Source organism: Corythoichthys intestinalis, chromosome 9 (assembly GCF_030265065.1).
Source record: "Corythoichthys intestinalis isolate RoL2023-P3 chromosome 9, ASM3026506v1, whole genome shotgun sequence".
Taxonomy (NCBI): Eukaryota; Metazoa; Chordata; class Actinopteri; order Syngnathiformes; family Syngnathidae; genus Corythoichthys; species Corythoichthys intestinalis.
This window is the reverse complement of record NC_080403.1, coordinates 41,843,738-41,857,306: the sequence shown is the minus strand read 5'-3', so window position 1 is coordinate 41,857,306 and position 13,569 is coordinate 41,843,738. Positions and strand designations below refer to the sequence as shown.

The following is a 13,569-nucleotide window of genomic DNA, read 5'->3' as shown; positions in this document are numbered from 1 at the left end:
TTTTTTTTTTTTTTTTTTTTTTTTAAAGCGCTTGATTGTATTGGTTGTGTGGCTATAGGTTTTACCTCTATGTTGGTTTTACCTCTATGAACGTCCATAAACTGACCTTTCTGTACAGTTTCATTGTATATTTTCATGTGCATCATTGGGGACGTGCTGTTCCTTAGTACTTTCCAATTGCCCCCATCTTTCTTGTCACATGTTCCGATCTGGTCAGTTCCTTGGTCAGCCCACCATAGCTTATCACCTGCAGGATGAAAACAAAATAACAAGAACCACATTTACCAGAGGCATTAACATTATATAACGATACTGAAACTCATGAAATTTGCAAAAGGAATTGGAGTGATTACCCATGATAGCCAGAGCAGTGGCCTTGGTTAGCTTGCCCTTGACTCCTTCGATTATTTCAAAGCCGGAACCATCGAGCTTGCAACGGTTGATGGTACTGTTTCCTGAGCTGATCCAGTACAGCTGTTCAGTGTCAAAGTCAATGGAGAGCCCTGTAAAAAAAAAAACAATCTGGGATTTAGATTATATTTAGTTTAACTTTTATTTCGCCCAAAAGGGGGACTGATTTACTAAGATATATCGAAATCAGTAAATAGCAGTCACCACACTGCGTTACAATAACAGATTTTACATGCTGTTGGTGGTCGTGTTGCCTGTGATCTAATGAGACTGCAATCTTTTAATAAGATCCTAAGTATTGTGCATATGTACTATATATACACCAGCAGCGGCAAAGTGTGTCTGCCTGTGAGTTTTTTGTGACGGTGCACGGGCTCAGCTTTACCGCTGCTCAGTAGAGAAAGAAACTAGAGTGCCAGAAGTCAAGTCTCCAAACAAAATTTTAAAAACGAAACAAACAAAAAAAAACCACTAGAAATTAGGGTGTAACGGTACACAAAAATCTCTGTTCGGTACGTACCTCAGTTTTAAAGGTCACGGTTCGGTTCATTTTCGGTACAGTAAGAAAACAAAATGCAAAATATTAATGTGCTAGTTGTTTATTACACACCTCTGTGCTTTCAACAATTGGAACATTAGCCTATACAAAGCTAGAATTCTGCTCAAAAAGTAGCGGGTATTTAAAGATAATCCAACAACAATTTGCCTTTCAGACCCCGCGTATTGGTCAGCTTTCTTTCTGAAAGAAAGAAGAAAAAAGAAGTCCTGTGCTAAAGAGAAAAGCAATCCCAATGACAAAGATTTTAACACGTATTTTACAAATGAAATGCCTCAATGAATCTTTTTTTTTCTTATGAACGGTTTTCAAAAGCTTAATTGGTGGATTTTCTCAAGTTAAAGCGCCACACAGAAATTAATACATTTAATTGTGTAAGCAGGATCTGTGTATTCGTCTTATTATTTAATTACAGGTGTTTAGCTCATTTCAATTTATTTTATTTAAATGGGCTATTATTTATTTTATTATGTGTTTATATTTTACAAATGTGATGTAGTATTCATTTCTATTGTATATTTTATGTTGTATAACTTTGGTTCCTATGTGAATATTAGTTCCTACTAGTTTTGTTGTGGTAGGAGGGTTTTGTATTGAAAACGGGGTCGTATTGGTTATTATTATAGTAGAGAAGACAGCAGTAAATCAACAAAGACAAGTCAACTGTGCCCCGATCTACCACTCAAGAGATCTGACAAACTCAAAAAGTGGGTTACGATTGCATAGTAGTTTGAAAATCGACCGGATCCACTGTATTTTTACACGCGTGACTTCCGGTCTGCCTGATCCTCGCTACCGGTAGTAGTATTGACGCAGTAGGGTTGCGTCTCGCGTCAAGTAATAAAGTCTGCCGTTCTTTTCGCGTGTGTTGTGTTGAGCCGTTCTGGGATGCGTCTAACACGCGGCAGCACTGCGACTGGTGTGCATTGGCTGACTGACTTTAACGCCCGCGTTTCATTGCATTCTCGCGGCGGCCACGTTGTCGCGCCGTTGACGTTTTTGGGTTATACTGTCCTGTCCTTCAACTGTCTGACAGACGGCCTCAGGTTTTCCTGCAAAACTTTTGAATTCATTCTTCCATTAATGATTGCAAGTTGTCCAGGCCCTGAGGCAGAAAAAACAGCTCCAAATCATGATGCTCCCTCCACCATGCTTCACGGTGGGGATGAGGTGTTGATGTGGTGAGCTGTTCAATTTTTCCTCGACACATTATGTTGTGTGTTACTCTCAAACAATTCAACTTGGTTTCATCAGTCCACAAAATATTTTTGCCAAAACGTCTGTGCAGTGTCCAAGTGCCTTTTTGCGAACATTAAACGAGCAACAATGTTTTTTTAGACAGCAGTGGCCACAGTTTTAAATATAGTTGATCTTTGCACAGAGATACTGGAGTGTGCCAGTGATTTCTTTAAGTCTTTAGCAGACAGTGCTGTTGGGTTCTTTTTTACCTATCTGAGCATTCTGCGCTGAACACATCTTTGGTGGGCGGTCACTCCTTGGGAGAGAAGCAACAGTCCCAAACTCTATCCATTTGTAGACAACTTCTCTGACTTGTTGATTGATGAACATCCAGACTTTTAGAACTGGTTTGGTATCCATTTCCAGCTTTATACAAATCAACAATCCTTGATCGCAGTTCTTCAGACAGCTCTTTTGACCGCGCCATGATGCACATCAGACAATGCTTCTCATCAAGACAATTCTTACTAGGTGTGTGTTTTATAGTGTGCAGGGCAGCTTTAAACCACTCATCAGTGATTGGGCACACACCTGACTTAAATTGTTTGGTAAAAATTGGTTTCAATTGATCTTTAAGGCTACGTTCATACTACAGGTCTTAATGCACGAATCCGATTTTTTCGCGTTTTTCCGACTCGAGTCAGGCATTAACTTGACGGTCTGAACGTGACAAGTCGCATAGAACTGGACCATTTCAAATCCGATCTGGGTCACTTTCGTATGTGGTTCAAATCCGATCTGGGCCACATTTTTCCAGACTGTCGCAGCGGTCTGTACTGTCCACTCTCCCAAATCGGATTTCATGCAGCAATTACGTCATCAAATAGCGAGAGAGACGCTTACCGTAGCGGTGCCGCTGTGCGTTATTAGCGCCTAGCTTGCAGTGAACATGGCTTTTGGGAAGGGCTGAGTTTGACAACAGTCATAAAAAATAAAAATGGGTTGAGCATAAGCCTGAGAATGCTCAGTTTTCTCTCTGCTCCAAGTGAGCAATATTTCAACATCGCCTACACGACCGAGGTCGGGGCAAACTGCCCGTATGTGTGTGTGACGTGCACGGACCGTGCGTGCATGCTATCGATCCATATAAACTTTGAATATAAGCCTAAACGGGGATTATTTATGTCTGTTATTTGTGTCCTCCTTTTGAAAAGCAAAATATGATATCCCTGGAATGACGGATGACGTTTGTCATTTGTTTTGATGCTTCTGCGTATGCGGGTCGTCTTGCTCAGCGCGTGTCGGACCGCGAATTAGTGCGCATGCGTAATACTTGAACGGTCTCAATGGATAAAGGCAGTCTGAACGGGCACGCCAAAAAAACGGATATGACAAAAAATCGGATTCGTGCATTAAGACCTGTAGTATGAACGTAGCCTAAGTCTCCTTAGACAGAGAGTTCACTTACTTATTTTTCCCCTGTCTGTCATTGTTTGCATGCTATCCTTATTAAAATATGAAAACCTGTTAATGTTTGGGTGGTTTTAGTTAACGCAGACACTGTTTTTACATCTTTGTGATTTTGACAAAGATCAGATAACATTTGGTGATTTTATACAGAAATGTGAGAAATTCCAAAAGGTTCAGATACTTTTTCACACCACTGTAATTCTGAACAAAAGTAGAGCGTGTTGTTGCGCATATTCAGTCAATTACATGTACACAAAACAGTATGCATTCGATCACTTATTTTTTGACATTTTGGGGGAAGCTGAGCTTCCTTTGCAGTCTTAAAACAATCGCCACTGATATACAGTATAGTATATATTTTGGAAGTGCACAGCAAGTAATCTCAAACTTAATAGATGCTCTGAGACAGAATGACCACAGGCAGTCAAAAAAAAAAAAAAATCAGACGCCTAAAAACTACATAAGTTTAAGTTACTCTGCTATTATATGTTTTATCCATTAGGATGAGTCACTTCTGAGCAAATGTAGCTAAAGCACCAAAGTCAAGCTTTAGATCCTTATTTATTCAGTAAAACTGGGACATCATCTTAGTGTGGCTTTGAACATAAACACAATACAAATTCAAAAATGGAATTCATAAAATCTGATTCTAACCATCTTTTCCTTTCCTGCAAACATAATCTTTAGAAGAAAGCCGTGTGCATTGAGTCTGCAAGTGGTAAAAGCCGACCCTTCCAACAGGAGTGTAAACAATGCGATGATAAACTCAGGCTATAAAATGGGCAATAAACCTCAAGTGAACATTTAAAAAAACATCGCAAATAAACAAGAGAGCGTGGTGTTTAAAGAATGGCATGTTACTGTGTTGTCTTGGTAAAAATATACTTTAACTTGATCTATGGTACAGCCCAAGCCCGACGGAGTCTTTAAACAGAAGCCCAAGGAAAGATAAACGTGCCCACTCACCAACAGGGCCTTTCTGATTGGTGAATAGGACACTTTGGTTGCTGCCATCTGTGTTGGCAATACTGATGTTGTCCCCATCTGTCCAGTAAAGCTTCCTGAAAGAGGCAAGCAGAAAAAATCAGCAAGGTTTTCCCCTAGGAGTTTTTGAAGCTGCGGTGGTGGTGGTGGGCTTTATCGGAGTGGGACAGTCCCAAAACGTCGTGCCGTGGCAAAATTGCTTCATGTTTTGAGAATTTTTTTTACATTTTTTTTTTTTCCCCCAAGAACAACCATTACAAATATCTTTGAAATACTTCATTAGCGAGGCTAATGTCATAGCTCTCAGCTACGGTACATGTACAGTGGGGCAAATAAGTATTTAGTCAACCACTTGTGCATGTTCTCCCACTTGAAAATATTAGAGAGGCCTGTAATTGTCAACGTGGGTAAACTTCAACCATGAGAGACAGAATGTGGGGAAAAAAACAGAAAATCACATTGTTTGATTTTTAAAGAATTTATTTGCTAATCATTGTGGAAAAGAAGTATTTGGTCAATCCCAAAAGTTCATCTCAATACTTTGTTATGTACCCTTTGTTGGCAATAACGGAGGCCAAACGTTTTCTGTACCTCTTCACAAGCTTTTCACACACTGTTGCTGGTATTTTGGCCTTTTCCTCCATGCAGACCTCCTTTAGAGCAGTGATGTTTTGGGGCTGTCGTTGAGCAACACGGACTTTCAACTCCCTCCTCACCCCGTGGCGTCAAAATAATAACAAGAACGGGGAGCAAAAATCCCAGAACCACACGGGGGGACCTAGTGAATGACCTACAGACTCAAATCCTGCACTGCCAGACGTGTCCCCCTGCTGAAGAAAGTACATGTCCAGGCCCGTCTGCGGTTCGCTAGAGAGCATTTGGATGATCCAGAAGAGGACTGGGAGAGTGTGTTATGGTCAGATGAAACCAAAATAGAACTTTTTGGTAGAAACACAGGTTCTCTTGTTTGGAGGAAAAAGAATACTGAATTTCACCATACCCACTGTGAAGCATGGGGGTGGAAACATCATGCTTTGGGGCTGTTTTTCTGCAAAGGGACCAGGACGACTGATCTGTGTAAAGGAAAGAATGAATGGGGCCATGTATCAAGAGATATTGAGTGAAAATCTCCTTCCATCAGCAAGGGCAGTGACACGTGGCTGGGTCTTTCAGCATGACAATGATCCCAAACACACAGCCAGGGCAACATATAAGTGGCTTCGTAAGAAGCATTTCAAGGTTCTGGAGTGGCCTAGCCAGTCTCCAGGTCTCACCCCATAGAAAATCTGCGGAGGGAGTTGAAAGTCCGTGTTGCCCAACGACGCCCCAAAACATCACTGCTCTAGAGGGGATCTGCATGGAGGAATGGGCCAAAATACCAGCAACAGTGTGTGAAAAGCTTGTGAAGAGTTACAGAAAACGTTTGGCCTCCGTTATTGCCAACAAAGGGTACATAACAAAGTATTGAGATGAACTTTTGGTATTGACCAAATACTTATTTTCCACAATGATTTGCAAATAAATTCTTTAAAAATCAAACAATGTGATTTTCTGTTTTTTTTTCCACATTCTGTCTGTCATGGTTGAGGTTTACCCATGTTGACAATTACAGGCCTCTCCAATATTTTCAAGTGGGAGAACTTGCACAATTAGTGGTTGACCAAATACATATTTGTCCCACTGTACGTAAAATGCGTAGCTGATTACAGCTACTTACATCTCATAGTCCTTTTTTCCCCCCTTTTCTTTATTTGGCCCTAGTACATACTACATTAGCACAACAATAATAGTCCGTCTGTTAATGGACCCTCGTCCGCTGACAACTTAAATCTTTTTGTAATACTCCAAAATACTAATCTGAAATTACAACCAGTAATATCAGCAACGAACAAATACTATACTACGATGTGAAGATTCGGGTCAAACAACCCATAAAGAAAACGATATGTCAATGTCATTATTAAGGTCATTTTCACTTGCTTAAACTCGCCGCACCAACATAGTCAGGCACAAGCTTGCAACAGCAGAACTGATGTGGTTTTCAAAATAAAGCCTGTAAAGGAACAATTTTTATTTGACGTGCTATTTCAGACGACTTCTGGCAAATAGTGCGTAAATAGTGAGCTATATATATTCATTTCGACATGGTACTGCCCAAAACAGTGCGTTTCCTTGTGCACTGCCCGACAGCCAGCTAACACTGAATGTACTTCAATAAATTACAAGGCTTGGCCTTTTCTTGCCTTTATGTGAAGTCACTCGTTTTTATATTGTGAAACTATAACACCGAAACATACACATACGCATTTAATACTTAATACACTACAAACTGTACAACACACTTACATCCACAACTCGCTTGAGCTACTACTAGTATTAAGCATATGCTGGCTTCTATAATACAACAACAAGACTTAAGAAGTTTTGTACATACTTTACAGACTTTACTCCACAGAGGTATGCAGATAATGCGCATCAATAGGTTATTGTAAACGTAAAATACTTATAGACATATATTTCCGAGGCGGAAACACAGCAGAAAGCACTCACGAGTGTCAATGCGACCGATAGACATGGCACTTTACAGACTTTACTCCACAGAGGTATGCAGATAATGCGCATCAATAGGTTATTGTAAACGTAAAATACTTATAGACATATATTTCCGAGGCGGAAACACAGCAGAAAGCACTCACGAGTGTCAATGCGACCGATAGACATAGCACCGTGCAAGTAAATGACTTGTCAGCCAAACAGTGTGCCACAAAATAGATGCAGTGAATTATTTTGACCGACAGGTGCCAGCAACGCACTGTAAAAGGTCAACTGATTTCCCACACTGGCGCATATAGACCCCAATCACGTGACGTCACAACTCCGCCTCCCTGACTGGTGCCGCCACATTGTCCGTCAGCTCATCGTGTTTACATATTACCGCTACGTACATTCCTCCTACTACTGCGTGTATTTCTGCTTGTCTAAGGAATCACCGCCTAGTAAACGAACCCAAAAACCTTCCTGGCAATCGTTAACATTGTTTAATCAAAATGGTGAAGGCATGTGTGGCGGTTGGTTGCAGTTACAGAGAAGATAAACGGTCATTTTAGTAGTTGCCTTGTGCCCATTGTTAAAAGGGCAAATCTCTAAAGCCGCACGGTTTGTTCATCTCGGTCCAAGATGCGTTTGTGTCGACAGCCGTTATACAGCGGCGAAAACGTCAATATGATGCCAGCACGATCCCAGACATCATCAGACGGAGACTACGAAGCTCATCGCCATGGTCGCACAGCAAGAAGGTGAGCGCAACAACATGTGTTGTGCCGAAAAATAGCCGCCCTGCGTGAAATGTCCCCCCTGACGGCAGGGGCGGACTGGTAATCTGTGGGTTCTGGAGGATCACAGAACGGCCGGTGCCCTGGACGGCCGGCGGCCGCCATTCATTATGCATCACTGTTTTTATCCCCCCTATCCTCTGATTATCTACAGTTCGCATCCAATCCGACAGGTGGCAGCAATGCGCCTGGTTTTTCACCGCCAATCTGATAGACTAGGAACGACGAAAGTACAGAGTAGCCTTCATTGGTTCCTTCCTTGTGGAAGCAAAATAGCGACGAGTGTTAATGCACAATATGGATGGTGGTGGCAAAAAAACTGAAAAGAGCAGGGTGGCGCGGAGAAGGTTAGAGAGAAAAAATTAAAGAAACTGGAGAGTGAAGCATTAAAATGTCATAAATCGACAAATATTTTCGCAAGCAGCAGTCTGGCTGCAACGGCCACGTCGGGTAACAACAGCTCAGCTCCCGGCGATGGTGAGAGGGAGCTGCAGCCGCTCTGACGTGCAGACGGTGCTGGGAGAGAGAAAAGAAGAGGGAGGGGGCAACGATAAACTGTTGGAAATTCCCCAGACAAGCGCAGGGCAAGTAAATTGGGATGAAGAGGGTTACTTGCTCTGTAAACTGGCAATTGTTATCCATCAGGTAGCTACATTTTAAATCAAATAAATGACAATTAAAGGGTTAGTGCCAGCTAGTCGATGTACCCGTTTGCAATCGTGTCAAGTTACAGTATGCTAGTCCTACTATCCCTCTCCTAAGAAAAAATATTTTAGCCGTAAAACAATGTATGCACACGCAGCATAGCAATATTAATTCAGAAGAAATATAACAAAATATTAATAAAATGAATGGTTTTACTTTAAAGTTTAGGTAGTTAAATTGATGTTATATACATTATTAATCATTTATATATCGTTTTGTTTTCTGGTTAATACTTTCCAATGAAGTTTATGTATACAGGATTTGTCTTGAAATGTGTATTGTATTTTCATTGAAATTTATTATTTGTATGGCAAGATTAATTATGGCAGGGGTCTCCAAACCGGTCCTCAAGGGCCGCTGTGGGGCCTGTTTTTTTTTTTAACCGATCGAGTACCGACAGTTTAACCAATGAAGTTTCTGCTAAAACAAGCAGCACCTGACTGCAATCAACTGATTACACTTGTAAGACACCAGATTGGTGCAGAGGTTTTGTCTTGTTTTGTTGGAATGAAATCCTGCGCCCGCCGCAGCCCTATGTGGAATAGTTTGGAGACCACTGAATTATGGCATAAACAATGAAGTCATTTTATAGACAGAGATCTATAGAGATATATTATAATCAATTGGATACGTAAAACTTGCTTTGAAAAATAAATTCTTTCATTTGTTTATTCAGGTTGATCATAGAGCTAGTACAGAAAATGAATCCAACTCCAGTTCAGCCTTGCAGTACTTTGAGCGCCCGTAGTCAGACAGTCACAGTCTAGACACATTTTCTTCATTTTTCTCTCAAAGTGCACGAAATTGGTGCATTTTACAATAAAATGTAAAAAAAAAAAAAAATTCTCCCGGGAGGGGCATGTTCCCGGACCCCCCTATGGGGTCTGTGTTTCCCTTCGAATAGCGATTCTTATGGGCTGGGCTGAGTCAAAGTCCAGGGCTGCTTTTTAGTCCCAGTCCGCCCCTGCCTGACGGGAGCGCCCACACGGAAACGACTTTCTTGTACCGTGAATATGTATTATTTTACTCTGCTTGAACTAATAAATGTCATACCTGTGTGATTGTCATTGGGATATGGTCGTGAAAACCTGTAGACTAATACATTTCTGTTCAAAGATGGTTATGTGGCCCAGTCCACGATTTGTTACTAAAATACATTACTAATATTTTGTATAATTTCATTATTCAAAACTGATCTTACAGTCGTAAATCCATTGCTGTAATGCGTCCATGAAAACATTTGATGTTTTCACGTTAATAAAGCGTTATAAATAAGCGCTCCCGGCAGGGGGAACATTTCACAGGGGGCAGCTATTTTTCGGGACACACCGGCCCGTTGTCGATCAAATTTCATTTTACAATCCTGACAACGGTGACGCTCAGCTGACCAAATGTCGGTTTATATTCGGGCCGGTGCCGATTTTGGGTACCCGACTCCTCATTGTGACATAAACTGGAGTATGATTGGAAATTTTGTGGTCTCAGGACGAGCTCTGACGCACGGGATGGGAGGAAACATCGGTTTGGGCATCAAATATGGATCTGGCGACTGGATCGACCGAAGCTTTTCCACATAACAGCTTTTATGCAACTCATCCAATGAGTTTACAGCGTCTGAAAGCACTGGGGCTTCCATAATTTGCAAGTGAATCCACCTTTACAAACTACGATCATTGACAATACGACACACAATGACGGACAATATGGCGGCACAATACAGCGATCACGTGATTGTGTGACGTTTGTGATTGGGGTCTATAGCCAGCACAGTTAAATTACACAAATTATAAATTAGAATGTATCTTTAAATTAAAAAAAAATAAACCAATTTGCAAGGCGTGGCCGTTTTTTTTTTTTTTTTTTGGTGTGGCGGTGCGCCACAATCTTTTTTGTAGAGGGGAAACGCTGATTAGTAAAGCGGCTAAATTGTTGCTTTATCCAGATTGGCGCCAGAGTAAATGGGCTCTTCCTTTGGTAAGAAGACTAACATGGTTATAAAAACATACTCTCTTTGGTGGGAATTGAAATTACTCCAACAACTTAAAAGTTTGAGTACTCGTGATACTGGTATGGTACTCGTATACTACAAATACGGTAGAAAATAGTGCCTTTTTTTCCTACAAGACCGCACCTCTTTTAATTTGACACCAAAACACATTAAGCATCTGTGTCGCTGCCTGTGAAGTATGTTTCAAAGTAACGTTTAGAATCTCACTTATGCTCCCACCACACCATTTATTTTATTGCTAAAATGTCTTTAATTCGAATGACTACAGGATGCAGCAGACTTTTGTCCCTCCCCCTGACACTGTTTGCCTATTCGCACGCACCCCCTGAAGTATTCCGTGTATTAGTGTCAGAAAGAGGACAAACGCTTCTACCAGCATCTGCTTCTCATTTTGCCTCACGACAACAATGCTCACGTCGGAAACATTCCTTCATTTATGTGTGCATTTAAAGACAGCGCAAGTCTTTGTAAGCCAGGAAAGAGTAGATAAAAGACAGAAGGCCACAGCATTTACGAGCACCTTCAAAATAGAAAGGAAAAAAGGGAAAAAATTCCTGTAGGACAAAACCAGATTGTATATAAATACAGATGGTCCGTCTCTGCTCTACTGGTTAGGAGAGAGGCCAGGCAGGTTTGGTTTGGGGAGCTCAGTGGGGGATTAGATTTCAAGACACTAAGGAAAACAGACATTTGCTAAACACTAAAGGACACGAAGGATGGAGGACAAACAAGGAACCTGAAATAGGAACAGACAGACTGTAAATAATTCAGAGACCAGTGGAGTGAAACCTTCTTTAAGAATGGAGCGAGACAGAAGAGAAGGATATGTCGTAGGTTAAAGGTGATCCCGGTGGTGATGTTTCAATCAGCTTTACTGGGACAAAGTATGACAGCTTGAAGGCATTTATATGTGTGACTAACCCCAAAATAGGATGCAGCACCAGGCAGTGAGGTTTGTCCAGGCCTTGGATCACAGCATTTTTGAACGAGCCATCCAGTCTTGCAACATTAATCTGTTTCTTATTTGCGTCATAACTCGTCCAGAACAGATTCCTGGACACCCAGTCCACTGCAAGGCCATGAGCGTTGGGCAGATCTAAAGATGGATAAACATACAATACGGTAAATTAGTCGTTCTTATACATTTTAAAGCAAATACCACCTCAAAGAATACTTGATTCTCGGAGTAATACTATATGGGTCCGAAATAAAATATGATGGTGCGTATGAAAAAAGGGTTCCATTCATTTTTTGTAAACCACAGTTTAAGCTTGAATTTCTGGGAAAAAGATCATGGATTTTTACGAGTGAGTTGTATGGTATTACAATTCAAATTTGCTCCTAAATATTAGAGATGTCCTGATCCAATCACGTGATCGGAAATCGGGCCGATGGCGCCAATTTTCAGAGGATCGGAATCAGCTGAAAAGGATCAGGTTTTTAATGAAAGACATATACCGTATTTCCCCGAATATAAGACGGCCCTGATTATAAGATGACCCCCTCTTTTTCAAGACTCAAGTTTGAAAAAAGACTTTTTGAACACCAAATTATTTTTTATACAGAAAATAATTACAGTACATCTGAAACAAACGATTATAACAACATATTTGAGAGAAAAAGCATGTTATTTTTCCTCATTCAAATCTTAATATCTGAACATTTTAATATGTAAACTAAAGTGCAATCACATTCGTAAATGAATGGCTTCTGGTTTTTGGAATGTAAATAAACCAATCTACTGTGATACAACAACAAAATTGCAATAACTGCATTAACCATCAAAGTGAAGTCTAACTGTAACTGTGGTCTTGAAAAAAATCTGAATAAGGAAAAATATTGCAATAAAATAGTGCAAACTGGTTAAACTTTAGAGTTGCTGAGATCTGTCATGACACAACATTGCTTCAATGATATCTGGCGCCATCTAGCGTCGTGAATGGGTATTATCTCTAGACCGCGAAAATAAGACGACCCCCACTTTTTCAGTCTTATTTCAATGCAAAAAACACTGTCGTATATTCTGTTTCATGCGCATACAGCCTTCACTCTCCCTCCTACTGTTTTTCTTGCTCACCAGTGCACTGCAGTCTGCTTGTTAAAGTTAACGATGACTGACAGCCGTTGAAGCTTTTAATATTGCTAGAGAGGCCTGGAAGCGCTACCTTGAAAGACGCCGCATGTGTCAATCATCGTTGAGCTTGTCAAACTCTAGTGGATGTGTGCTGTGGCAACTGATTGTGTGTGTTTTCAGAAGCGTGAGCAGATTTGAGACTCACTTAATGAAGCATTTCATAAAGGCAAGTATTTTTGTACGTTATTCTTGTTTAAAAATAATTCAATGGGACAGTAACATGCTTAAAACTTTAAAACTTTTTTTTTAAGAACAATTTATTTTCGGTATCGGCAGATTCTCAAAATCAGGTGATCGGACTCGGGTGTAAAAATATGCAATCGGGACATCCCTACTAAATACTTCATATTATACAGTTCTAAAACATTCAAAAAAAAAAAAAAACATTTTTTTATCTTTTTCTAGTTTAAGTTGAGTAAGAAAGAACTGTCCTGGATACTTGATTGACTGTAGTGGAATACAGAATCAACATTATTTCAATCAATCTTTCGTGTACCACAAGAGGAAGTCCGTGTACCGCTCTTTGTACTCATACTTGACTTTGAGAACCACTTCACAAAATAATTTAAAACTGGACCATTTTCCATCATTTTATCATTTCTTCGTGCATAAAATACACAGAACAGAACATCTAAATTTACAAGTTTAAATTGTCCTGTGTCCAGGCCTTTAACTAAATTTACATTATATCAAACAAAATTTGTAAATTAATGGCATTCCATCAATCCTGTCATGCCATGGCAAAAACGTATGTTTTAAATAAATGAAAAATAATTATACTCTATTTTAT

The 13,569-nt window shown here is 40.3% G+C and overlaps 1 protein-coding gene across 2 annotated transcripts in view; it reads right to left on the bottom strand.

Moving 5' to 3' along the window:
• Positions 1–13,569, bottom strand: part of LOC130921326 (low-density lipoprotein receptor-related protein 1-like) — a 338,897-nt gene that overhangs the window by 88,827 nt on the left and 236,501 nt on the right. For both annotated transcript variants that reach the window (XM_057845057.1, XM_057845058.1), the window contains exons 30-33: positions 11,567–11,741; positions 4,583–4,677; positions 354–503; positions 107–247 (exon numbers count right to left, since the gene is read on the bottom strand). In XM_057845057.1, coding sequence (XP_057701040.1) covers positions 107–247; positions 354–503; positions 4,583–4,677; positions 11,567–11,741 — 561 coding nt within the window. The remainder of the gene's footprint in view (positions 1–106; positions 248–353; positions 504–4,582; positions 4,678–11,566; positions 11,742–13,569) is intronic.